At 41.0% G+C, this 23,592-nt stretch overlaps 2 protein-coding genes across 6 annotated transcripts; both read right to left on the reverse strand.

Annotated features, from left to right (window-relative positions):
• Positions 1–32: 32 nt before the first annotated feature.
• Positions 33–16,303, reverse strand: cc2d2a (coiled-coil and C2 domain containing 2A). Of its 4 annotated transcripts, XM_044198636.1 has the most exons (40): positions 16,024–16,303; positions 15,780–15,861; positions 15,489–15,542; positions 15,197–15,277; positions 14,925–15,072; positions 14,475–14,566; positions 14,220–14,321; positions 14,037–14,117; positions 13,732–13,947; positions 13,443–13,602; positions 13,175–13,311; positions 12,935–13,066; positions 11,045–11,254; positions 10,786–10,892; positions 10,547–10,687; positions 9,922–10,078; positions 9,428–9,690; positions 8,972–9,149; positions 8,669–8,822; positions 8,322–8,469; positions 7,155–7,293; positions 6,833–7,036; positions 6,618–6,710; positions 6,450–6,541; positions 5,771–5,785; positions 4,688–4,855; positions 4,491–4,548; positions 4,276–4,385; positions 3,746–3,842; positions 3,538–3,636; positions 3,263–3,439; positions 2,822–2,836; positions 2,490–2,693; positions 2,280–2,369; positions 2,076–2,189; positions 1,649–1,783; positions 1,398–1,520; positions 1,256–1,314; positions 991–1,168; positions 33–424 (listed from the first exon to the last, which is right to left on the reverse strand). In XM_044198636.1, exons 3-40 carry the CDS (start codon positions 15,492–15,494, stop codon positions 239–241), a joined length of 4,869 nt encoding a protein of 1,622 aa, XP_044054571.1. In that variant the 5' UTR covers positions 15,495–15,542; positions 15,780–15,861; positions 16,024–16,303; the 3' UTR covers positions 33–238. The 4 variants fall into 4 exon arrangements, with proteins under 4 accessions (XP_044054571.1, XP_044054573.1, XP_044054572.1 ...); XM_044198638.1 differs by lacking the exon at positions 5,771–5,785 and having other exon boundaries at positions 16,024–16,302; XM_044198637.1 differs by lacking the exon at positions 2,822–2,836 and having other exon boundaries at positions 16,024–16,302.
• Positions 16,304–18,059: 1,756 nt separating this feature from the next.
• On the reverse strand, positions 18,060–23,177 carry LOC122877295 (complement C1q tumor necrosis factor-related protein 7). 2 transcript variants are annotated; one of them, XM_044198652.1, is made up of 3 exons: positions 22,745–23,177; positions 20,364–20,600; positions 18,060–18,924 (listed from the first exon to the last, which is right to left on the reverse strand). In XM_044198652.1, the coding sequence occupies exons 1-3, from the start codon at positions 22,764–22,766 to the stop codon at positions 18,296–18,298; spliced, it is 888 nt and encodes a 295-aa protein (XP_044054587.1). In that variant the 5' UTR covers positions 22,767–23,177; the 3' UTR covers positions 18,060–18,295. The 2 variants fall into 2 exon arrangements, with proteins under 2 accessions (XP_044054587.1, XP_044054588.1); XM_044198653.1 differs by lacking the exon at positions 22,745–23,177 and adding an exon at positions 21,355–21,563.
• Positions 23,178–23,592: the final 415 nt, after the last annotated feature.

Consider the following 23,592-nt stretch of genomic DNA (forward strand, 5'->3'; position numbering starts at 1 on the left):
TCTCTGACAGAGTCGAGAACAACTGAACATTATAAGGTTCAGAAAGGTGGGATTTAATGCAGGTTTATTGCATTTGCTGTACAAATATCAAACTAATAACTGCCTATTATCAAGATTTCCCTGATATACATTAGATATACAATAGTGTGGAAACAGAGTAATGTCAGTACATAAAATCATCAGCTTCAATAAAGCTAAAGCGCACACTGTGATACACAGTGAGATGAATGTCTCTTTATCATGTGCGTACGAGTGAGGCCAGGTACACCCACACAGACAGGACATTATTAGGGTAGGGGTGCACATACACAGCCAGGGCAAACTCCACATTTGATGCCTGAACATTGTGAACTCCAGTGCTGTACACTGCCTCTATGATGGGCCGAATCTCAGAGAATGGCAGATGCAGGGGGAATCCTGAAATCTTAAATGAAAGAAAAAAAGTCTTTTAGTGGTAATTTATTATAGGAATTTATTAATGTGACACCATGTGCTTTCTAGCTCCTGCCTCCCAATAAGGAGATCGTGGGTTCGTGGGTTCGATTCCCGGACCGGACCAGCATCACACAATCTCTCTGGGTGGAGTCTGCATGTCCTCCCCGTGTTACCGTGGGTTCTCTCCGGGTTCTCCGGCTTCCTCCCACCGTCCAAAGACATGCATGTGTAGGTTAATTGATAACTCTAAATTGCCCGTATTGAATGAATGTGTGAGTGAATGGTTGTCTGTCCTTGTCTGTGTCTGTGTTCGCCCTGCGACGAGTTGGCCACTGTCCAGGGTGTGCCCTGCCTAAGGCCCAAAGTCACTGGGATAGGCTCCAGTCACCCGCGACCCCCAACGGGGACCAAGCGGTAGAAAATGGATGGATGGATGGATGTGCTTTCTTTTTCAGAGCAGAGAATATTATATCACTGAAATGATAGATGACTGATGACATCATTCAGTGACTCAGTGTAGTAACTTTTCTCCAGGCACTCCCATTTCAGACTTACCCTGTTGTCTCCCAGCAGGCTCTGCAGCTCGTGGCGGTGCCCCTCAGCCACGTCCCGCCCCCCGCTCAGCTCCAGTTTGGGCAGGAACTGTTTCAGGGTGGTGGTGCAGAAGCGGTTCCAGCGGGTTGGGTGACGAGGGTGCCACTCCATGATCTTCTCCTTCAGGATCTTCTCAATTCTATGGAGAGTGACATGGTAAATGTGTTTTGTCTAGTGTGGAATTGTAGCCTAACAAATCAACATGACAGTGTTAGAAGTAACTTGCCTGTCTTGAAGCTCTGCTGCAGCTGCTTTGTTTGTGCGCCGATATACCAGCTCCTCTGGCTAAAGAAAATTAGATTTAGAAGAAAATATAAAAAGACCACTGAACATACGACAAGATATATACAGAAATGTCAAACACTCACTTGTACACTTGACAGCCCAGGGTGAGAGAAGGATCGAGAGAAAAACGGCTTCCACAAGTTGGCTTTTGTGATGTCAAAACTCACTGTCATTGGTGACGTATATTCTTGAATGTTGAACCACACCTAAATAAAAATTCAGAGAAAATTAAATTATTTGCTGCAAGCTAAGGAAAATTATTAAAAATGAAGAATTAAATACCACATCACGAACTGGTAATGTGATGTCATGTAGTTGCTCTCTCCTTACTCACATTGTCAGCGTTGACCAGGCAACCAACTGTTTGCAGTGGGCAGAAGGTGTCATACTGTCCATAGTACTGACCACTGCTGGGATTCCAGATCAGGTAGCGGCTCTGCTCATAAGTCAAGACATATGCTGTGGGTCCCTGAGAAATAAAGAGATCAAAAATCTTAGCGCTGATGCAGAAAGACTCAAAAGCTCCTAATTTTTATATATATATATATATATATATATATATATATATATATATATATATATATATATATACACACACACACACACACACACATATATATATATATACACACACACATAATCAGGAGCTTTTTTTTATTTACATATATATCTTTTAAAACTCTACTCCATGTAGGGGCATTGTTGTGACAGATCATCATATATCTGAAATCTCCTCAGGTTTACAAATGATTGTTACACACCTCTGGTATAGCAGTGCCAATTATAAGCCAGGCTTTCTTGCCCATAGACAGGAAGTAGTTGCACAACAGTACGGCATGTTCTTCTTCATCTCCTGCTAGGAGGGTGAGGAATTGCTAAAAAACAAGAAGAGGAAACACAAGGTACTGTAAGATGGGCATTTCCCTCCTCTCACAATCACAATACCTCAGAGAGGGTTCACTCACATCACAGGTGCTCCACAGGTCACAGGCACCAGAAAATGAAACTCTGTCTGGCAGAGAGGGGATAAGCGAGACAAATCGAGCAACCAGGGCCTGTGTGAGGATAGAGTAAGTGTGTCACTACAGTAAATCCAATCAAATAAGAAATACAAGCAAGACGATGGGAGTAATTGAGCAGCTTCTGTCTACATTCATTTCAATCAAGCAACTGACCGTTGCCTCCTGGGGGGTATTGGGGAATGCATCCAGTAACTCCTGTGGGGGGTTGAGTGGTCGAATATAACGCGTGATGAAGACCGTCTTCCCATTGAGGTCTATGATGGTGGTAATGCAGGGTCGGTCCGGGTAGCCCTGTGCCGCATCCCTCTCAAATCTCTCTGAAGCCTGCAGTAAACTCTCATCCTCTTGGCTGTCAAACTGCATGAAAAGGTCAAAGGTTACAGCAGAGGAAAACAGGTCAGCACTTGGTGGATGAATCAATACGCTTTAAGAATGATGCGGTCATAAAAGGGTGAATTAGGTGAATAAAAAAGGAAGAGTGTTACCTTCACTTCCTTTATCTAGCACATGCAGCAGAGCAAAAGCAAATAAGTGACACAAAATGATGACAACATGAACAAATTAATACACTGATGCATAACCACCTACTTTTAAGAGCATGGACAACTAATGAGGGTGAGTAGAAGTAGGTTTAAACTTTCAATTTTGTTTATCAGAATAGTCTAGTGACTAACTCCATAATTTACCACTTAATTAAACCACTCTATGTACCCTGTTGTCCTCTGTGACTAGACATGATCCATATTGTCCAGTCTCATGTGAACTGTCCCTTGTTTTGGTACAATATGGCAATACAAACATTTATGAAATGAACTGAATGTGAACACACACATGAACTAAGACAAACTAGCACACAGTGATGCAGGCTGGGCACTACATAGCAGACGGGATTCATCCTTGATTTTGGCACTTCAAACATGACTTACCCTTTCCCTAATAGACTCTCCAGGCATCAGCTGAGGTTCAATGGTGATGAACAGTGTGATAAATGCTCCCTCACTCAGGCTCCGCAGAGTATCATAACCACCATTAGTGCCATGGCTCCGCTCCTTACTGTACCCCAGCAACACTGCTGGTGTATTCACCTTGAATGTTCCATCAATCTATCCAATGGAATAAAAAAAAAAAGGCAATCAGTGTGCTTTTCTGTTAGTAAGGTCACAACGCCTGTTAATAAATACACAACGACAAAGACTCTCACCCTGGACTGAGAATAAATGGTGCTGAAAGGAATCTTGACAGAGCCCAGCCAGTGCTTCTCTACCCAGGTGTGTATTGATTTCCCTTTGTCTTTGTCATTCTGAGGAGCAAAAAGTGGTAAATTATCAAGCAAAGAACAAATAATGCAATTCAACACGTTCTGATATAATTAGTGTGAGGTGAGAGAAAATGAACAGTGTTTTACTCACCACTCCAGTTTCATAAACCACCTCATCAAATATGTTGATGAAGACTTCGTCTTTGACTGATTGCAAGGTAGCAGTGCTGTAGTCACCATTTGGGGCACTTTAGAGAAGAAGAACAGTTTTACATTTCAGCTAATTTGTTAGTGTAACTGTGTTAAGTGCACTTAGCTACAGTATCCGGAAAGAGCTGTATGTTTTGAAGGTATGTAAGTAGATAAAGCAGATTTGGAATTGGCCACAAGTAGCACCCAGTGACCATAAAACACCAACAGCAATTTTGGAATAGCCTGGAGAGCCTTCGAATAATTTTTGTCTGGAGCCATTTCCAGTATTTTACAGCATGCTTACACTTCCCCAATGTTGTCTCCAAAGCGCAATTGTGATGCAGTTACAGTTAAGAGCTGGGAGCTATTTCACAAGTCGACTTCATTCAATATTTAGGATTAAAGCTGTCTCAGGTAGGTAGAAACACATGCAAAGTAAACATTTACCATAAAAGATAAAAGTCAAGCCATGAAATACACAGTTGTCACCTAAATGGTAGCTGCAGCTCCTCGTTCCAGCAGGGGTTCGGTCCATCAGCTGTGGTTGTTTGAAGCACTGTGCGCTGGAAGGAAACCTCCACAAAGGGCCTCACTTGTACCTACATCACACCAATAACAAACACATACATAATATAGATCACATGCCAGTGAAGATCTGGCTGCCAATCCGCTGTAAAGTACAGCAGTACAAAGGTATATTATACCTGGCTAAGGAGCCAATCACTGCCCTGGATGGCACTCTGTGACGACTGTCCTGGTTTACTGAAACAAAAACCCATTGACAAAGTTCTGTGAGGTCTTTTTTTAAAAGCCTGCTTAATTCTTATTTCTGAGACCAAATGAGGACTTTTACTCTTTTTTTAAACTATTCTGAATTTAACTGGGCACACCCGACACTCACTTGCTCTGGGGCCTGCGGATGGGGACATCGTAGGCCCGGATGATGTTGATCAGCAGCTTAATGTCTCCATCGGACAGATTCTGAGCTGTCACCTTCTTTCTTTCTATCCTCTGAGGTTTCAGCGGCCGCTTGGGTTCAGCCAGCTTGAAAAGGTTTATTCCCAGAATCCTGATTGTCACAACAAACAGCATTTATTATTTCATCAACCTACAAGGGACTGCAAATTGTTCACTTAAACTGATATACTTAATGCAAATCATTTTATGAGATCAAAAACATTTTTATATTTTCAAAGTGTGGGATAGGATTATTACCACCAACAGTACTTAGTCCTTCCAGGTATTTGCAATTTTATGATCACAATACTAATTCAACATTTTCGTTTTTGTGACCTTTTATGGCATAGTAAGAGCTGTTGAAAACAGCTTGGGCCCAAGGCCAAAAGTGGTTTATACTGTGTTGCTTATTATGTATCTACTGTGTACTACTACCGGAAACATGCAGCATTAAATTGTGGCACAGAGAGCTACCAGGAAGAGGATTGCTTCACTTGTTTGAACAAAAGAAATATACCAGCATATTATAGGCAAAAGTGTGCAGGTGCCATGGTGCCTTACACAGTGTTTAAGCATGTGTTGTTGAAATTAGTAAAATCAGGATAAGCACCTCACTGTGTGAAAAGTGTTATTTCATGAGGAATAGATCCACTCTACTGTTATACTTTGCAGTAAGCTGTCTTTCAGTATTATAGCAAGCAAAGCTAGATTAATACATTTTACTAATAACTGTATTAAAATATTGGTTAGCAAAATATGTCAGAAACACATTTTTAGATTTAATCACTTACACACTTACCAATTCTTGCCATTTTACAGTAAAAAATAAAAATGAAAAAACAAACTTAAATTAATTTAAAATATTGAGAAAATAAAATCTGTTTTGGTGAAATCTTTGCAAAATCCTGAAAGGACTGACTACTACACAAGGTCTAACGTCACGACTGTACTGGTACTCTGGGTTCAAACTAAATGGAGAAACAGAGACACAGAGGGTGGGAAAAAAGAAGAAACTCTAAGCACATACCCTGGACCTGCACCACTGTTAAAAATGCATAGCAGAAGAATAACAGAAAAATTGAACAGAAAAGATTATAACATTCACTTTCAATAATGAAATAAATGTGCAAGGTAACACCCAACAGTGTGATTGGTGTTGACGTCCATTATTATGTATCTGCACAAATGCTATCAAAGACAGATTTTCTGTTATCATGTCCACATGTTGTGAAACCTGCATTATTGAATCCTCTTGAATGGTTCCAGAGGAGAGTATTACTCAGCCAGGGGAATGTAGAGTTGAGTTCAAGATCAAATAGACTGAACCAGCACCAGGCCAAGAAACATACTTACATCAGCCTGTGATTTATATAGGCCCTGTCAGTCTTTCTGATAGGTTAATTTGGTTGTTGATCCCACAGTTCAAAGTAATCCAAGTTATCTAACCTTTCCTTTACAAATTGAGCAGGGAGTTCAGGCACTCTTTGTAATTTTTCAATTCTTTTTTGACAAGAGGAACAAGCACGGGATATACAGAAACAATACGGAAAGTAGCACTCTGTATACATGCCTGAATTACTATTACTACTAAGAAATAAATATTTTATGGTAACATGCATAACACAAACATGAAAGAATGTCAGTTGTGAAAGATGGGAGTTAAACGTTAGACTATTTAGTCTAATAATGCCTGGGGGAGTGTTTACCCAATGCTTGGTATCTCCTCTTCTATCACCAAGTCAGACAGAAGGTAGTGATGCTTGGCAAGAAGAAATCTGTTGATGACCGATTCGCGGATCTGTGGGAAATGCCAAGATTATACAACACTTGTAAACATGTAATACAAACATGTTTATATCAGATGGGCTACTCACCTTCTGAAGATATTTGGCTACTAAGGCTCGGTGTGGATCCAGATGTTCTTTAGTGTCAATTATCTCTCCTTCTTTCAGTCTCTTCTCATATTCCTGAAATCATTTTAACCAAAAGGAGAAAAAAGAGAATTTGCTTCATACAGAGCTAATGCATCCTCATTCTGCCATGTCCATACTATTGTATAATATAGTTATAGTATATTTGGAAGGCTGACCTGGAACACCCTGTCAGTGACCTCGCTCTCCAGAGCAGGAACACACTTGTAATTTCGAAACTCTGCAACTTCCTGGTTCCTGAGCCTGAGCAGGCGAAATCTTTTGGACCTCTCCAACTCTTCATCAGTCACAAAGTTAAACTCCTCCTGCAGCTGTTCTAGACGGAAGTATTCTGGAGCTGTTACCTCTCCACTACTGGCCACCTGGCGAGCCACAGGTACAAAGAAAAAATCCACGTTTTCATTGCAAAAATCAGAAACTGCAAATCTCCGGATTGTCGGGACCTCTTGCTTATGCACAGTACTGTATTCTGATACCCACTTTTAGCAGCTGCATGATGGAGGCATTTTTTGGATCGTTGGGGTCCAGTCGTGACTGTGTGGCCCATTCTCCAATTTTTTTCATGTCATATAGTCCAGATGCCCCAATATATGTGACAGCATCAAGACGGCCCAAGCCACTAAAAACACACACAGAAAATGATTAATACTACTAAAAAACAATTACCATTGGATAGTTTGTTACATAGACAAGTTTAGGGACTACACAAGTGTTTTGCCATGTTTTAGCCCATAAACTACAAACTTATACACAATACATTACTAAGGACTATTTTCCTAAGCATGCTATAAGTTTTTAGACTCATTTCAGCCACTGGCTGCAGCTTATTTTAATGTGATATGACACTTAAAGTTCCAGTGTGGAATTTAGGAGGAGCTATTGGCAGAAATGGAATATAATATTTATAAGTATGTTTTCATTAGTGCATAATCACCTGAAAACAAGAATCATTGTGTTTTCATTACCTTAGAATAAGCCATTTTTATCTACAGAGGGAGCAGGTCTCCTTCCACGGAGGTCGCCATGTTGCACCATTATATTTCTACAGTAGCCCAGAACGGACAAACCAAACTCTGGCTCTAGATTTTTTCAGAGTTTCGTGGCCACCGTAGTTTCTCCTACACGCTTGGAAGGGGAGGGTGATGCGAGCAGTATTCATATGGTTGCAAACTGCAATTTCACTGCTAGATGCCACTAAATCCTACACACTGGACCATTAACTTGCAGAGACTTGAACCTTCCTTCAAACATGCATTCAGGTTCTTGTTGGAAGCTCTGACATCCATGTTTTGTAATTTGCATAAAGAAATTATGAGCCTTGAGATTCATTTATGAGCTATGTTATCAGAAAATACAAACAATAAGCAAACATGTGAATGTTTGTGGCATGGCAATTTGAATATGAGATTAATGTTGCTGTTCAGCATTTCCCATGAGCATAAAGTTTAACATGCTTGATTACCTATATTAAACAAGTTTCAAGTCTGAGCAAGTTGCCAAGTTTATATCATGCTGACATAAACTGAAGCCACTGGCTGCTGTGTTATGCTTTGGAAAATGGTCAGCAGTGATGTTAATCATACAGGATATGTAATTCATGGGCTAAAAGATGCAAAACCTCCAGTACAATCCTTTAAGTGACATTACCTGTGTATGCCGCCAGGTTGTTGAGACACAGGAGGGGCGAGTGGTACGTCATTCTCCCCAATCCCCCAAGAAACACAGCATGACAGCTTCCCAGAGGTCAACAGGGTCTGTTTGTTACTGCCGTCAGCCTCAAAGGAAAGGGGCACGTCTGACGAGGCATACAGAGAAGATGAGAGACAGGAAGACAGGGACTGAGATAACTAAAATGACAAGTCTCTGTCCAACAAATATGAGGGCTACAAATCACATTCAATTATAGATGTTATCCTCTGCGTGGGAATATATTTCAAGGGTGACAGTGTTTCACTTCTAGACTCTAGGAGCTAGAGTCACAAGAAGGGACTTACCACTTCCTACGCCCTCGTGGTCGAACATCATTCTCTGGTTGCTGCTAAACTCAAATTCTTCAAGAGGGACGCTGCCTGTCACAACCGAGGGTTCTGGCACTGGAACAAACACTTGAGCCAGGAGGGAGCATGATGAGCCAATCTCCTCAAACACCTACCCATATATGTATACACACACACACACACACACACACACACACACACAAGCAGAAATAAGAAAAGAATAAAGTTCATGTAGTAGTCTATCAAGCAGATGTATGGATTAGACAAAGTGTCAGCACGCTAAATGTTTCTGTACTTTACCTGCAAATTGATGCTTTGGGGACAGTTAACTATCTTGAGATTGAAAATCTGGCCAAAGTGGACTCTGAAATCAGTGTTCAGGGAGCGACTGTCCGTTCTGGAAACTTCTTTGTCATTGTATAGGATCTTGGTGAAAAGAGAGCGCCTTGCAACATCCTCTCTTCGAGCAATTTCAGCCCTACAATGAGGAGTAAACGCACATGATAAAAAATGGCCACAGTACCACAATAACAGTGTAGTCCATCTTCAAGTCCTTTCATTTCCGATTTAGGGTTATCATATCATATAAAAACCTGCCAGTGGGTGAGATGAGTGGATTTCAACATATTTCAACATGTGTACTAAAAAGTCTTGAAAGAAAGTAAAACTGAATTGAAGTTCAAATCTCTTCCCCTTACTTGCCATTTCTTACTTTTTTTTAAGAAACCCAGACTCTATCTGTGTATCTGCTCTTACCTGGGGCAGAGTTCACTGGCGGTAATGTTTCCAGATGCAGACAGCTCGGGGATCAGGATGGACTCTCCTGGTTTCCTGCGTATCCTGGAGGCTTTCTCCCTGACCCGCTGCTCTATAGAGTCAAAGTCATGCCTCTCTGGAGGCACTGGTTTTGGGGGACCTTCTTCAATGGGGCCTTCTGATTCGCTCACCTCCTGGTCTTCATCTTCTGTGTCATCCTGTTCCTGACCTTTCTTCTTTTTTCTCTTTTTCTTTTTGGCTTTCTGAAAACAGTGAACATAGGATGTATGTGTATTAATATATATATGTATATTCACACAAGGTACAAGACTATGTTCAAACCAGAATTTGAACTTCATTTATTTAATATTCAGCATTATAGATAGCAAAGGCCACTGCGATAAGGACTCAGCTTTGTACATGGGGCGAGCACTCTACCAGGTGAGCTACCAGGGTGCCCCTGATTTATCAGTTTAACTCTAATAGATAGGTACCTGTTTCCTTCTCCAGAGCTTCCACTCCTCCAGCTGTTTCTTGTACTCGGCCAGCTTTCTCTGGTAGTCCTCCTCGCTCTCTGCCTCCAATTCCACAACCTCTGCCAAGATTTCATCTTCGTACTCTCGCTCATCTGATGTCCGGTCCACATTCTCTCTGGAGCAAGGTTGGAAAAAAAAACCCCCACAGCACATTAATGACAAGGGTACAAGAACACTATAACGAGAAAATACACAAATTACCCAGCAAGCATTTGTTAAGGGTAGTAGTGAATGTGTACTTTTTTTTATTATTATTTTTTTTTAAAGATTTTTTTTTTCGGGCATTTTTGCCTTTATTGGACAGTGACAGCTGCAGAGAGGGACAGGAAAGGCAGGAGAGCGAGGTGGGATGACATGCAGCAAAGGGCCCCGGGTCGCTGCGGTAAGGACTCAGCCTTAATGGTATATGCTCTACCAGGTGAGCCAGCAGGGCGCCCCGTGTACTCTCGGACAGATTTGTAAATAAGTTTCTACTGAAAGCACATCTCTGCACATAGTATTTTATTAACGTTCTAGGGAGCAGCACCAGCAAATGTAATATCACAGACATGGGCCAACTGTCTAACTACACAACTTGATTTACCTCCTGAGGTAGAGCTTATAGGGTGTGTTGGTAAACTTCTGAAAGTCTCTCAGGGCCTTGATCTCCTTCCACACTTTAACTATGTTCTTCAGCAGAGTCCTGTCTTTCTCCTGCTCACTGTCTCGCAACTGCCGAGTGTTCCTATGATATTCAGGGGAAAAACATACAGCAGGAATATTGCTTGTCACTGTTCTAAAGACTTAACAGGACTTGGATGGAACACAATCTTGGGAACTCACCGAACCTCCAGACTGTACTCAGATATCCTCTGCTGCATGGCTTTAGTGAGGCTCTGCCCGCCATGGACCTCAAGCATATTTCGCAGTGCACTCCTTAATCCATTCAACTACAGCACACGGGAAACACAAAACACACCAGATATGTATGTGGCTTATTTGAATAATACAAGAAATTTCTAAATGTATTCAGGAATGTATTGAAGTTTCACAGAGTCGTGACAGCGTTAAGACACACAGACAGTCGGCTGATGAAGTTTACCTTGTCAGTAAGGTGTCCTGTAAGATTATTGTGCTGCCTGGTGAGGTACTGATCATACAGCTGAGCTAGACGGGCCCCAAGGACATGTTCGCGACTGAAGAGTGGGTGATGGGAGAAGATGAGCCCAGAGACATCAACATCAAGCTGATAGTCTCCCTCAGGGTCTGCTGCACCAGCGATATACAAATTTGCATATTTAGACTTCAGCGCCTGGGGGATAGAACAACATCATCCATCATGCAATGTTCTGGAAAATAATAATCACAATGAAATATACTCGGTGCTTGTGCTTTGCTTTTGCATGTATCTAAGTATGTGTGAAAGATTAAAGGAAGCACGATATAGTTGACAAGATTGATAGCACCATTGGGGAGAGCTGTAATGAAAATCATGTATGACAACAATGTACCATAAACACCCAACCGAACTACAATGAATGCTCTGATTTCTAGATGATCACATATGGCAGCTGCACCTGTCTCCAGAATAAAAAAAATACATGTGAAGACAAGAGTTCTTTGATGATACTGGTTGGATACACACTTGCTTCCCACTCAGACACTCTCAACCAGTGAACCACATCTGAATACTGTTTTGGATCTGTGTAACCTGCGTTGTCAGTTTTTTCAGGGTGTACATATTTGCCATATTTTGCCTCCATGATCAGTCACTGCATTGCAAACTTTGAGATTAATGAATTTAGAAGTGTGAATAAAGTCTAAAAGTAGCTGCTTCCAATAAGGATGCAGATGGACCATGCAATCACATAATTTGTCATCGATCTGTAACACCCAACTAACCATCATTTATGAGGTACGTTCCTTTTACACACTACACAGATAAAACATTTTACATGCATTATCCAACATTTACGCAAAACATATAATCCAAAAACAGCACTCAACAATGTGATTCGGGCTTTTCCAAAGATATTGTACTTAAGCGGTCTGTCCCAATACCCACACTCTTGGTATTTGGGAGTAGTCATGTGCCTACTTTTGTGACATATTTCTACTTCTGTGACATATTTCCGGTAACTGCCAGAGTGTCCAAGTGCCCATTAAAGACTGCGAGCGTGTGGAAGTTTATCAGAGCTCACTGGGACACACTTATTCAATGACGACATCCTTAACAGTGTCAGATATGCAATATTATTCTTATCAGTCCCATCAAGAAGAAGAGATTGTTAATAATAAGTGACAACCATCTGTTGAGGTTCTGCCATGACTTGAATGAATATGACATGAATAATAATATTAATGCTGAATCCAACTTGTCAAAAACTTCAACTTCTTCATGTCTGCTGATTAATATCAGTCCTAAAATCTGCCTATAGGCGCATTAATGCCATTAACTGGACTGGTGTGGCGCAGTAGGCCGTGGCGAATTGTGGGATACACTTAGCTCTGACCACTGCTTTGTAGCTGTATTAGGAAAAGTGCACATCAAGTGTGGGTTTAGTGCACTGTGTTGGCATTTTTCTGACTTGCCTACTATAATAAAAAGATAAAAGGAAATACCTATAAAAGCTAAAATTCTATTTCAATTCCAGCTCTTCTTCAAAAGGTAACTTCATAGTTTGTATTTCTTAGCCCACAATGCCCAGTTGGAGTTTTGATGTAGCTGTATATTGTCTGTAGAGATGATATCACAGATGTGTCAGCCTCTACCTCTGCTCTATTCCCTGATAACAAACACCTCCCCCCTCCCTGTTCCTTTGTACCAAATGCCAAACTGCCCTTTTGCTTTTTTCAAAATGGCAAAGGGGTTAGAGAACACTCAAGTCTGAGGGTGCCACAACACTTTCAGTGTATGAATGTGCACAGTGCTTTAGATGTGGCAAATGAATGGAATGATCGAAGTAAGAGTCACAGTGGGCGTGTGTCTGACCTTCCTGTACACAGTGTGCAGTGTGGGGTCCAGGTCCTCCTCCATGTGGAAGAGAGGGGGTCTAGTGGATGATTCCTTTATGGGGTCAGGCAGAGCCATAATCCTGCCATCATCTCCAAACCACTTCTTTCCCTTAATAAATTATTTTAAAAAAAGAAAGATATATTTTAAAGAATTCCTGGATAAAGGTTCAGAGTCAGAGTGACACTGCTGAGCTGTCTGGCTGTTGGTTCAGATTACCTCCTCCATTTTCAAAACGCGGTTCTCCAGAATGTTCTCATTGGTCAGGGATACAGGAGGCCTCTCCCCTACATACAGACCCTCGTCCTCCAGATAACGAGGCTTCATGTTTTCAGGTAGTTTAATGGAGGTTGGGACTGTGACAATGATAGGTAAAGGCAGTTAAAGTTAACAATTTTAATGATAGTTAATGTCCTGAACAGAATATTAAATGACATTACAGTATCTGAAAGCTGTGGATGTGATGGTTTTGTACATTACAGAATACCTGTTCGAAAACTTGGCGTGAAAAGGAGCTCACTTTCTCGCTGAACAAGTTTTCTGTACCCAACATACTCTGCTTTCTTCACTTCCAGGAAGTCCTGGGACGATTGTTCAATGACGAATAAATCCTCCTCTTCATCTCGCACAAGAGGAGCTTCTTCACTCTAGGGCGGGACAAAGAATATGAGGCATTTGGAATCTACTCGGTCTTATGCAACTGCAGCTACAGAGCACGTGGAACTAATCATGATACACACAGATAATTTCTTGCAATATTATTTTTGGTGTCTTACCTGCACTTCATTTTCATCTTGATCATCTTCATCTACTTCAGCATCTTCCTGCTCTTCAAATTCTTCTCCTCCTTCTTCATCTCTGTCCTCCTCTGCTATTTTTTTCTGTTTTTGTCTTTTCCTGCTAATCTTCTCAGTCCCATCTTGTGGATCTGGCTCAAAGTCGAATGTAAAGAAATTGAAAGCCTCCTCAGCAGTTGGTAGGCCTTTTTCTACCTGTATTTGCAAAGAATAAATAAATAAATAAATACTACAACACAAATCATTTGTTCTTACAACGATTGCAATCTTGTTTCCAGTCTTACTCGTCTTGCTGCTTCTCGGAACTTCACCCTGGTGCTGAGGGCCAGAGGGACATCATGTCTTCCAGCTCTGTCTGGATCAACCTGTAAAACACTAGGAGTTAAACCTCCACTGCTGGATTGGATTACATGGGTACAATCATGGCTAGAGGACCCTGTGCGGCCACAGCTGAGGTAGACGCTCACCTCTCGGTCAAACCTTGTAACAGTGTCTCTGTCTCTGAGGCTCTGTAGGCGACTGGCTGGCTCGAGAGAGGCCTCCTGCTCCTGAAGGCTCTCACCTTTAGACTGGAACATAAGAGGCCATACTTATACGTCAATACTTTCATCCAGGATTTGTAAATATATATTTTTGCAAAACAGGTGGATTTGGAATGGGATATCTTTCATAATCTTATTCAAACACAAGCTAGCTTGTGCAAAAAAAGAAGTTGAGTTTACTCTGGCTGCTCTCAGTTTCTCTTCCAAGCGCTTTGTCACCAAGCTGTCTAAATGCTGAGAGCCGGGAGTATGTTGAATTCTCGAGGAGAAACCTAGAACACAAAGCACATCATGAAACAATAATTACATGTATTACTCAGTATTGTATTGTTACTGACACCGACAATCTCATAACAAATGTTGGAAAAGAGTGCTTGGTCAGCCTCTCAGTTTTGTTTACTTATTCTTTGATAAGATATTTCCAGATTTAAATCATAATTTTGTTATTTTCATAGTTATTGAACTTGGCTAAAAGTGTTGTTTGGCTTTTCTTTTTATAAAAAATGTTTTATGTACTAAAACATCCTTATATGCTGCAAAATAAAGGATCATACAGTGCTGTTTTGGTACTGGAACAGTCAAAAAGCATAAAGGTAGAGAGGAAAGTTTAGAGAGAACATGGACACTAACCTCTCAGAGAACCAGTCGGAGGTCTTGACAAAACCACAGGGTCAGTTGGCGTTTCAGCTGATCCCTCATCTTCACTGTGCTGCTGAATGGTGGAGATCTCCTCCACATCATCATCATGGGACTCTTGGGCTGAAGACTGTTCAAGAAGCTAATATATGCCAAGAGGTGGAACAATTATGTATACATTTACTATTACAGCTTTTAAGTTACTATAAAACAGTTATTAATGGAATAAAAAAAATGAAAACTGAGGGTGCAAGAGGAAGATGTACCCTTTTCTTCCGCCTCTGTCTCTGAGCCCTTAACGTGCGTTTCAGTGTCTCTCCTGGGTCTTCCTCACTGCTTTGAGGTTCCTGGTGTAACACAGGCATACAATTAAGACAAACAGCAACAGCAAGACTGCATATGCAAACTGTACTTCTGTCCACACTGCTATGTAGCACAGCTACACAGCACGGGTTCATTGGCAGAGGGAAGAGAGTAGGAGATTGGTGTTGAGCAACTAGCAGCACACACAGGATGGCAACTGCAGCCTACAGGCTCAGCTACAAAACACACACCAACCTTCATTGTAGTTTGTAGTTTCCCCTTACTCAATGTGGTAGATGGAACCAGAGCCTGTCGAGTATAATTAGATTTACTAAAGCGTTAGCGTCTCTTTTATCTGTGTTATTGTGTGTTTCTGAGCACCTCCTCCAAGTCATGTCGAGTCTTGTCAAGGAGGGCTCTTGTTCAGTTTGTGCTGGATGATGAACTCGTACGAACGTTATACGGCTACTGCCAGTCCACAGAAACAATAGATCTGTATCTGTAACGTAATAACATTCATTTAGGATATAGCTTTTAAAACTTTACCTGAATGTCGTCCTCATTTTTGTTTTTTACCAACGTGTCTTGCAAGACACGTCGTTTCTTTCGCAGTTTTTCTCGAATGTCACTAGAACAGAAATAGAAGCAGTCCTTTTAAAACAAATAGAGCTAACTTTAGCTTAGAAAGCTAAAAGTGGCACTTCAGAGACGTAACGTAAGCATATAAGCTAGCTAACTTGATACATTAAAGCGGTTAATGGCAGGAACCAATAAGGGAACAGCTATTTACCTTGAGGAGGCCAGGGTGGCGATTATGTTTTCTTTACACTAATTAGTGCAGCAAAACGACCTGACTATGACCACTGTTGTGGTCTAGTCTGTATTATACCAGCTAACCTAACTCACAACAATGTGTGTGTCCCTGTGCTCGTATCGCTCGTGCCCAAGTTTGTCATTTTCCGAGCGAGAAATGTTCCTCTCAACACTTAACGTTAGCAAACGAGCGCCGTTATCGCTGCCTAGTAACGAGATAAACTACTTCGCGACCGACCTTCTTCTTCTTTGATTTACTCACGGGCTACAAACCAACGTTAAAGGTGCATGTCGCCACCTACTGTATCGGAGTGTGTAACATCATGACTTTAACCAAAACTAACAAACGGGGAAAAAAACAAAACAAAATAATGAACACTTTATAGATTGTATATTCTAGATATTATACCTGTTTCTTTTAAATATCTGAATAAAGCCCTTTGAACCTGTAACTGTTTATCCCCGGTGTCTAACAGACCTTTGATGCTCCGCTCCCTGCCCATCTCTACCACTCTGCCCTTCAGTCTCTCTCTTTCTACACTGAACCTCTTACATCCCATCAGCACGTGTTCAGCAGATTCCTTACAGCTACAAGTCTCACATTTATCTGACACTGACTGTTTCATGGTATACAAGGTAGCATTGAGTCCTGTATGTCCTAGTCTTAGCCTAGAAAAGATAACATCTTCTTTCCTACATTTACCTCGATTATTTCTGACTCTATTTCTGATTTCTGACAGATTTTTGGATTTTATAGTATTCTCTACCCTTACTGTCATTATTCCACGTTTCCTGCCATGATGTCATTATTCCCTGATGGGTTAGTGATTTTGCTTCTGATCTCTCAAAACAAATTTCTGAAATGTCATTATCATGTTTGTTTAGTGCATTTTTAGTAACTTTATCTGCAATCTCATTTCCCTCTATTCCAATGTGCACTGGTATCCAACAGAAATTAACATCTATTCCTAGTTGCTGCGGATTCAGTAGGCTCACATAAACCTCAATTAAAAGATCCTCTTGGACTGTTTCTCCTGACTGTATTTGTATTTTTTCCTTTGTATTGCAGCAGCAGAATCAGAACATATCACCACTTTAATCGGTTTAACCTCCTCTACCCACTGAAGACTGATGATGTCAGTTCTGCTGTGTATACTGATTTGAGATTCTCTTAATAATTCCTTTGTTAAATTCTGGGATGTATATACCCACCCCTATATGTTTGTTATTTGAGTTTTGATCCATCTGTAAAAATATTAATTATGATAACTTTTCTTCAAATACTCTTGAACCATGCGCCCAGTATTATTATTCCTGACTCTGTCCACTCTCTCCTCTTTTCTAATATTTGCAGATTTACTTTGGGTTGTGGAAATATCCATAATTTCCATGGGGAAATGCTGCTATGGATAACTGCTGGACTGTGTTGTATAGTATCTAATTTGTACTGTTTCACCTTCTTGTTAATGTCCCAGCCAAAGCCTTTACCAGAAAATGTTGTGTATTCCCAACAATTCTGCAGAACAATTTATGCTAAATTTCCATCTGCTCCTCCCTGGATTCTTATCCAGTATGTTAGTGGTAACTGAGTTCTCCTCAGATGCAGAGGCAGTTCACTGGATTCAACGAGCAATAACAAAACTATCTGAGATTTCTGATCCTACTTTAACTTGAAATGTTCTGTTTGATAGAAAATCCATGATCCAAATATATAACCTTCCACCTATTCTTCTCGACCTACCTTGAAAGTAAGCTCCGATGCATCCAAAACCTTTTTCAGCTGTTTTGGATTTCCATTCGTCCGACGGACTGTCAATCAAACAACTTGGCGGAACGGATCCTCCCATTACGGAGTCCGAGAAGCCACACATGCGCAATACCAACCCTGTATTTTCCTATCCAACTGTTGTTTTTGGCACTATTGCCAATATTTTTATTTTTTTGGCTTTTCATATTATATTTTGCAAAAAAAATGGTGTCACATTTTGTAAAGGAGAACCCTCAACCAAGCTCTACATGTCAACAATGTTTATTTAAGTTATTCTTGATCCAACTTCCACTCAAAACAAATATATCAGAAACTTATTCAAGCTTTATCAAATAATATAATTTCAAATCAGTAGATAGGTCTCTATAGTAATAATATAACAAGCCGTACACACATGTGTATAAAAATATAGTTTGACAATACCATATGTGTAAATCAAAACAACAGTGACTAGCAGTTTCTGTTTTGTGTTTTCCAGGTTCTATGCATAGTCCTCTGCCAGTGCGTCAAAATAGTTTGTGTCTGCATAGAGAAGGAAGCCAGAGAACAAGCTGTCAGCCCAGCCTGGGTCTGCAAATAAACCATTCTGGTCGTGGTAGAAGATCTCCATCCACACCTCATCTTCTGGGTTCAGGTACATCACAGTGGACCCAGATGCTACGTCATGGTTCCCTGTGTTGGCATCGAAGGTTTTGATGCGATACTGACCATTCTGCATCAGAGCAATGGCCAGGTGTTTGTTGGCCAGTGTAATGTCATAGGAGAAATAATAAATGCCTGGGTATGCACAGATGAACTTGCCCGTCTGTGGGTTGTAGTGTCCGCCCTCATTAAACAGGACCTTGTTGAACTTGATGGGGATGTTCTCTGTAGGGTAGCTGCTGGTGATTCCCACAGAGAAGGCCGATTTAGGCAGCAGGCTGCCACACTTGCAGATTCCTGCAGTTCCACGTGGCCCTCTTTCGCCCTTGTCCCCTTTCTCTCCGACACGGCCTGGAGGACCAAGTGGGCCCCCATCTCCGTTCTCTCCTCTAGGGCCTCGTTTCCCCGCAGGACCACGATCGCCTCGGCCTCCAATCTTACCTGTTGGGCCAACTCTGCCCTTTAACCCTGAAACAGAAGAATCATGTTGGGATCATCTATTCTGCACACTTACTGATCGGTTGATATTTTATTTATAGGAATCATTTTCTGTCCTGCACTTGTTGAACCTGACTATTAAAGAAATAGTCAATGGAAACACAAAACCCCACCCAATGTCATGTATTAAGTCACCCTTGGAACACAGCCACCTTGACATTTGAACAACACATTTTTGGCTTGATTCATCCAAACGATCTTATATCCAGTTGACTGCATTTGCACAGTAAATACCCTGGAGCTAGGCAACACTGAATCACATACTGTATGTTTGTGCAAGAACAGTGGGCTATTCGGAATATGTAGTTTCATGTTCAGATGAAGGTGTGTGACTGAATTCCTGTTTCCACACATAACGGAAAACACAGGTGAATGACGTCTATTTATCACAGACAGATCAACAGTATTGCGGTTCAGACTGCAGAGATGATATCAGTGGGTTACTGGTATCATACTGTGGCTCTGCAGTCCTTCCAAATAGTTTTGCATTTTTACGGCAGCTTTACCTACATGAATTTTCTATCTTCTGAATAATCTAAATAAAGAAAAGAAATCTTTACCAAGCTGTGAGCAACCATGAAAAGTTGTTTGTATTGTACGAACAACTACTCAGTGCTGAGTTTAAACGGAAAGGTCTGACAAAGGCATACACCTGTTAGCTTGTGTTTCTGTAATATGTAAATGCTGAGAATTATAAACTTAGATTTGGCCTGGTTTTACTTTATTGAGCATGGACAATCAATCTTGACTTTGGGAACACATATCTGTGTTAAAATGATCAAATATTCTAAATTCAAGTTTCACTTACTAGGTTTTAAAAAAACTAATTGGGGCCTTTTATGCCTTTATTAGATAGGGACAGTAGAGACGTGACAAGAAATGAGTGAGAAAAAGATGGGGAATGACATGCAACAAAGGTCCCGAGCTGGTTCATAATCAGCATCTTAGCCACAGCATCCCACTTACAGAGGTCTCCAGAAAAGAAGCTAGTGAGTGAACCTTGAGTTTAGAATGTTTTTTGTTGTTTTCTGTTGCTTCTTAGGAAAATATATACAGCACCCATTTGCTTTGTACTGTCCATGATCATCATGTTCTTAGGAGTCGGAGGCCTGATTACTTAGATTTGTCGTTTATCTTTAAGCCTGCAGTGGGTGCTATTTTAAACAACTCCTGCATAGTTTGTCTGACACTTCATTTCATAACCATGCTATTAATGGTAATGCGTTTTTCTATGGAACTCATCAGTTCATCTTCACCGTGCCAGCTCCTGCTCATGCCAGCTGTCAAGTATGGAAACTTTTCTGTGCCAGCTTTTCCCTGGTGGTAGTAGAGTGGTAGTTTAGTGGTAGGTAATTTATTTATCTTCACACATAAACTGATGCTACATCTGTTTAGGTTTTATATTATACCTGTTTCTCCCTTTTCTCCCTTTTCACCCTTCCTGCCATCTCTGCCATCTCTTCCTGGGATACCCACATTCCCATCTGCTCCTGGGGGCCCGCTGGGACCAGGTTTGCCAGGCAGTCCCGGTGACCCGGGGACACTGCAGATCAGTCGTGGCGCTCCTTTCAGTTTAGTCTCAAGCAGCTGTCCAAAGACACAGTGGCATAGACAGACTACTCCCATCAACGCCCACATCTTCAAATCTGTAAAAGCAAACAACATTTTTTAGAGAACTTCACTAACATCTAATGTGCTTTTAGGACATCTCTTATGTGTTAAGTAGAATTTATCAAAGCTCAGTGGTCAATATATAGCAGCAAAGGGGAAAGATAAAAAGTGAACATAAGACAGAATGGGAGTGTTGTGGTGCCAGACTCTTAAACAGGTTCTGACTAGAAACAGGAACCTGTTATCAGTTTTCACAATGCTATAAAACACACAGTGTTGTTGTCATGGGCACAGACAGAACAAAAGCATATCAGTGAATCTAATTTGTGATCAAGTACAGCATGAGGCCAGATGTGACTCTTGTAATGAGAAGCAATTGCCATTTGACTCTGTCTCACATGTTGATGTTCTCATCCACCACAGAATTGCATGTGAAAGACCTCAAATGAAACCTTTGTCTTGGTTCCAAGTCTTCTTTTTTTTCTCCCCAAAACATTCCCAAGTTATGACATAACATCCAGCACAATTTCTGTCAGGGGAACCTAATCATGAAGCAATGCCACTTGAGCAGACAGAAACAGTATACATTTACATTACACGGAGAGAAAGACAGAGACACGACCTCATCGTGTATAAATGTATCTCACTAACACAAGTTCAAAAGTAATAACACCGATGAAGCTCCTGCAGTGGTGAATGAGGGACTACACACTTAAATCCACTCTGGCAACCTTTCAGATGCTGAACATCAAACGTTCCATAATAATCTATCCTTCTAAGGAAGCTTACCAACAAGATGTGTTCTTCTACAAGAAAATCTTTAGGGAGTTTGACCAAATGCACAGAAAAGCTTAACAGTAAGATTTGTGGATTTTATCAGTACACATGCTTGTTTTTTTGCATGTTTGCCCATGTGGGTGTGGGAATGTGAGTTTTGCATCTGCTCTTTGGCCGGCTGTCTCTGGTCAGTGGGGGCGTCGGAACATGTGCGTCAGGTTTATAGAGAAGGACCACCCCCCACCCCTTGTCTGTCTTTCAAAATAAGTGTGTCTTTTTATTGCAACACGTTTTTCCTTGGCATTACACACTTGGTTTGTCTGTCAGTACAAGATGCCAGCACATCAGACAAATGATGTGTGTATTACGGGACAATAAACTCGAAGAGATAAACAAGAAGGACCCACAGACACTTTGGCACACTCATGACATGAACAAGCTGAGCCGGCTCTGCGAAACACACACGGCCCCTCCATGCCGTTAGTGTAGCATGTTTTTGATTTTGAGGGTAATGAACTGGTCACAGAGCCAGTGTGAGGTCCTGTGAGAGAGAAACCCCGCCCGCCAGTTCCACTGTGCAGCAATGATGTCAGCATGAGTAAAACAGCTATTATTAAAGAAATTGGCCTCTTTTTACACACACATGCACGTGCACGTGTGCACGATGACATAAATGCATGCGAAAATTTATATACGCACATGCAAGTCATTACATTATAAGCTACACCTTTAAAAAGGGGAAATAAGTCAACGCTAATTTCAAAATAAAGCCATTTCTGGTTGTTTTTGATGTTGATAATGACAACATAAAATAGTTTGTCTTCCATCAGGATTTCCTCTAAAAAACTGTTACATATTTAGGTTCTCATTGTATTCTTTTCCCAGTGAACAGGTGGAGCAAGGCAGATTGTACAGATAAAATTAAAAGATCATGTTTAGCTATCCATCACTGAAAATGTCTGTGTCCACTTTAAGCAATGGCAGCCTCTATGATGGCCTCTGAGTGTTTGTAATTGATGTCAGACATAAAGTTTATCAATGATTCCTTAGGCAGCAGCTGGTTTATAATTCCAGGTCATCATGTTGAAAAAGTTTCAAAAGAACAAGTAAGACATTTTTAGAAATCTAACTTCTTTCAGGGAGATCATTTAGCATATATATTTGGACAAATGTAATTACACACACTTAGAAGCCATGCACGCATACACGAGGATACAACTGTACACAAACAGTGACACACACAGACAGGTATTTGCAAAGTTATTCAAGGTATTCGCTCGGCAAGTTCTATTGAAACTCTTAAAAGACAACAGTGTTTCTATCATCTTTGTTAATATTTTCAAAGATGAAAGATGTTCTGTGATAGTCAAGAGTGCAGACAGTTATGTGAGTTTGTTCTTACCCCACAGTTGGCAGCTGTTCATCCCCAAAGCTGATCAAAATTCTTAGTGTTGAGTGTCTTCGTCCTATCTGCTCAGATTCCGGTCTTTGTGATGATTTGACCCCTTGGTTAACATGTTATTGGTCTTTTTCCTGCTGTGCTCTCAGACATCTGCGTGCAGACCTCAGCTGCTCCGTTGCTGACAGCGTCTTGTAGTGCTGCAGCTGCAGCAGCAGCAGCAGCAGCAGCCTGCACTCACTTCCCCCCTCCCCTTATCCACTCCCTTCTCTCTGCCTCATAAACTTCCCAAGGCAAACAGCTATCATCCAGGCAAGCACGGTCTGTGCATACAGAATCAACTCCATTATGTCATGGATGAAGACTCGTTAAATATGAGACACCCAGTGTTGAAGTCAGTGGCTTGGATCCTGTAGAATTAGGCTAGTGTTCTGTGAAGAGGCAGATTGATAAATGGCAGAAGTCATTTGTGCCTTGTTGACCTCAGTGTTGATCTCACTTGTATTTCTGACACTCGCCCCTAGATGGGGCCAGAAGTGATGTGTGGAGGTGTGTGTAGACACCAACTGAAAAGTATGTCTCCAACATCAAAATGATGTATTTACATGATTAGTTATTTTAATGAAGTTATTATTTCAGCTAATTGAGGTGTTGATTTACCTTTACACTTTTCATATAACACAACAAGAGGTATTTTGTACAGTGGTTGCAAATGTACAGGTACGTAGATATACATTCTCATGTGTATCATAAGGTATTAAATAATTAGAATGGCTCCAAGAAAATGTGTTTTTCTTGATTATTATGTAAATGTGTGCCAGTGGTGGAAGAAGTATTTAGAGCTTTTACTT

This window comes from Siniperca chuatsi, linkage group LG6 (genome assembly GCF_020085105.1).
Source record: "Siniperca chuatsi isolate FFG_IHB_CAS linkage group LG6, ASM2008510v1, whole genome shotgun sequence".
Classification (NCBI taxonomy): Eukaryota; Metazoa; Chordata; class Actinopteri; order Centrarchiformes; family Sinipercidae; genus Siniperca; species Siniperca chuatsi.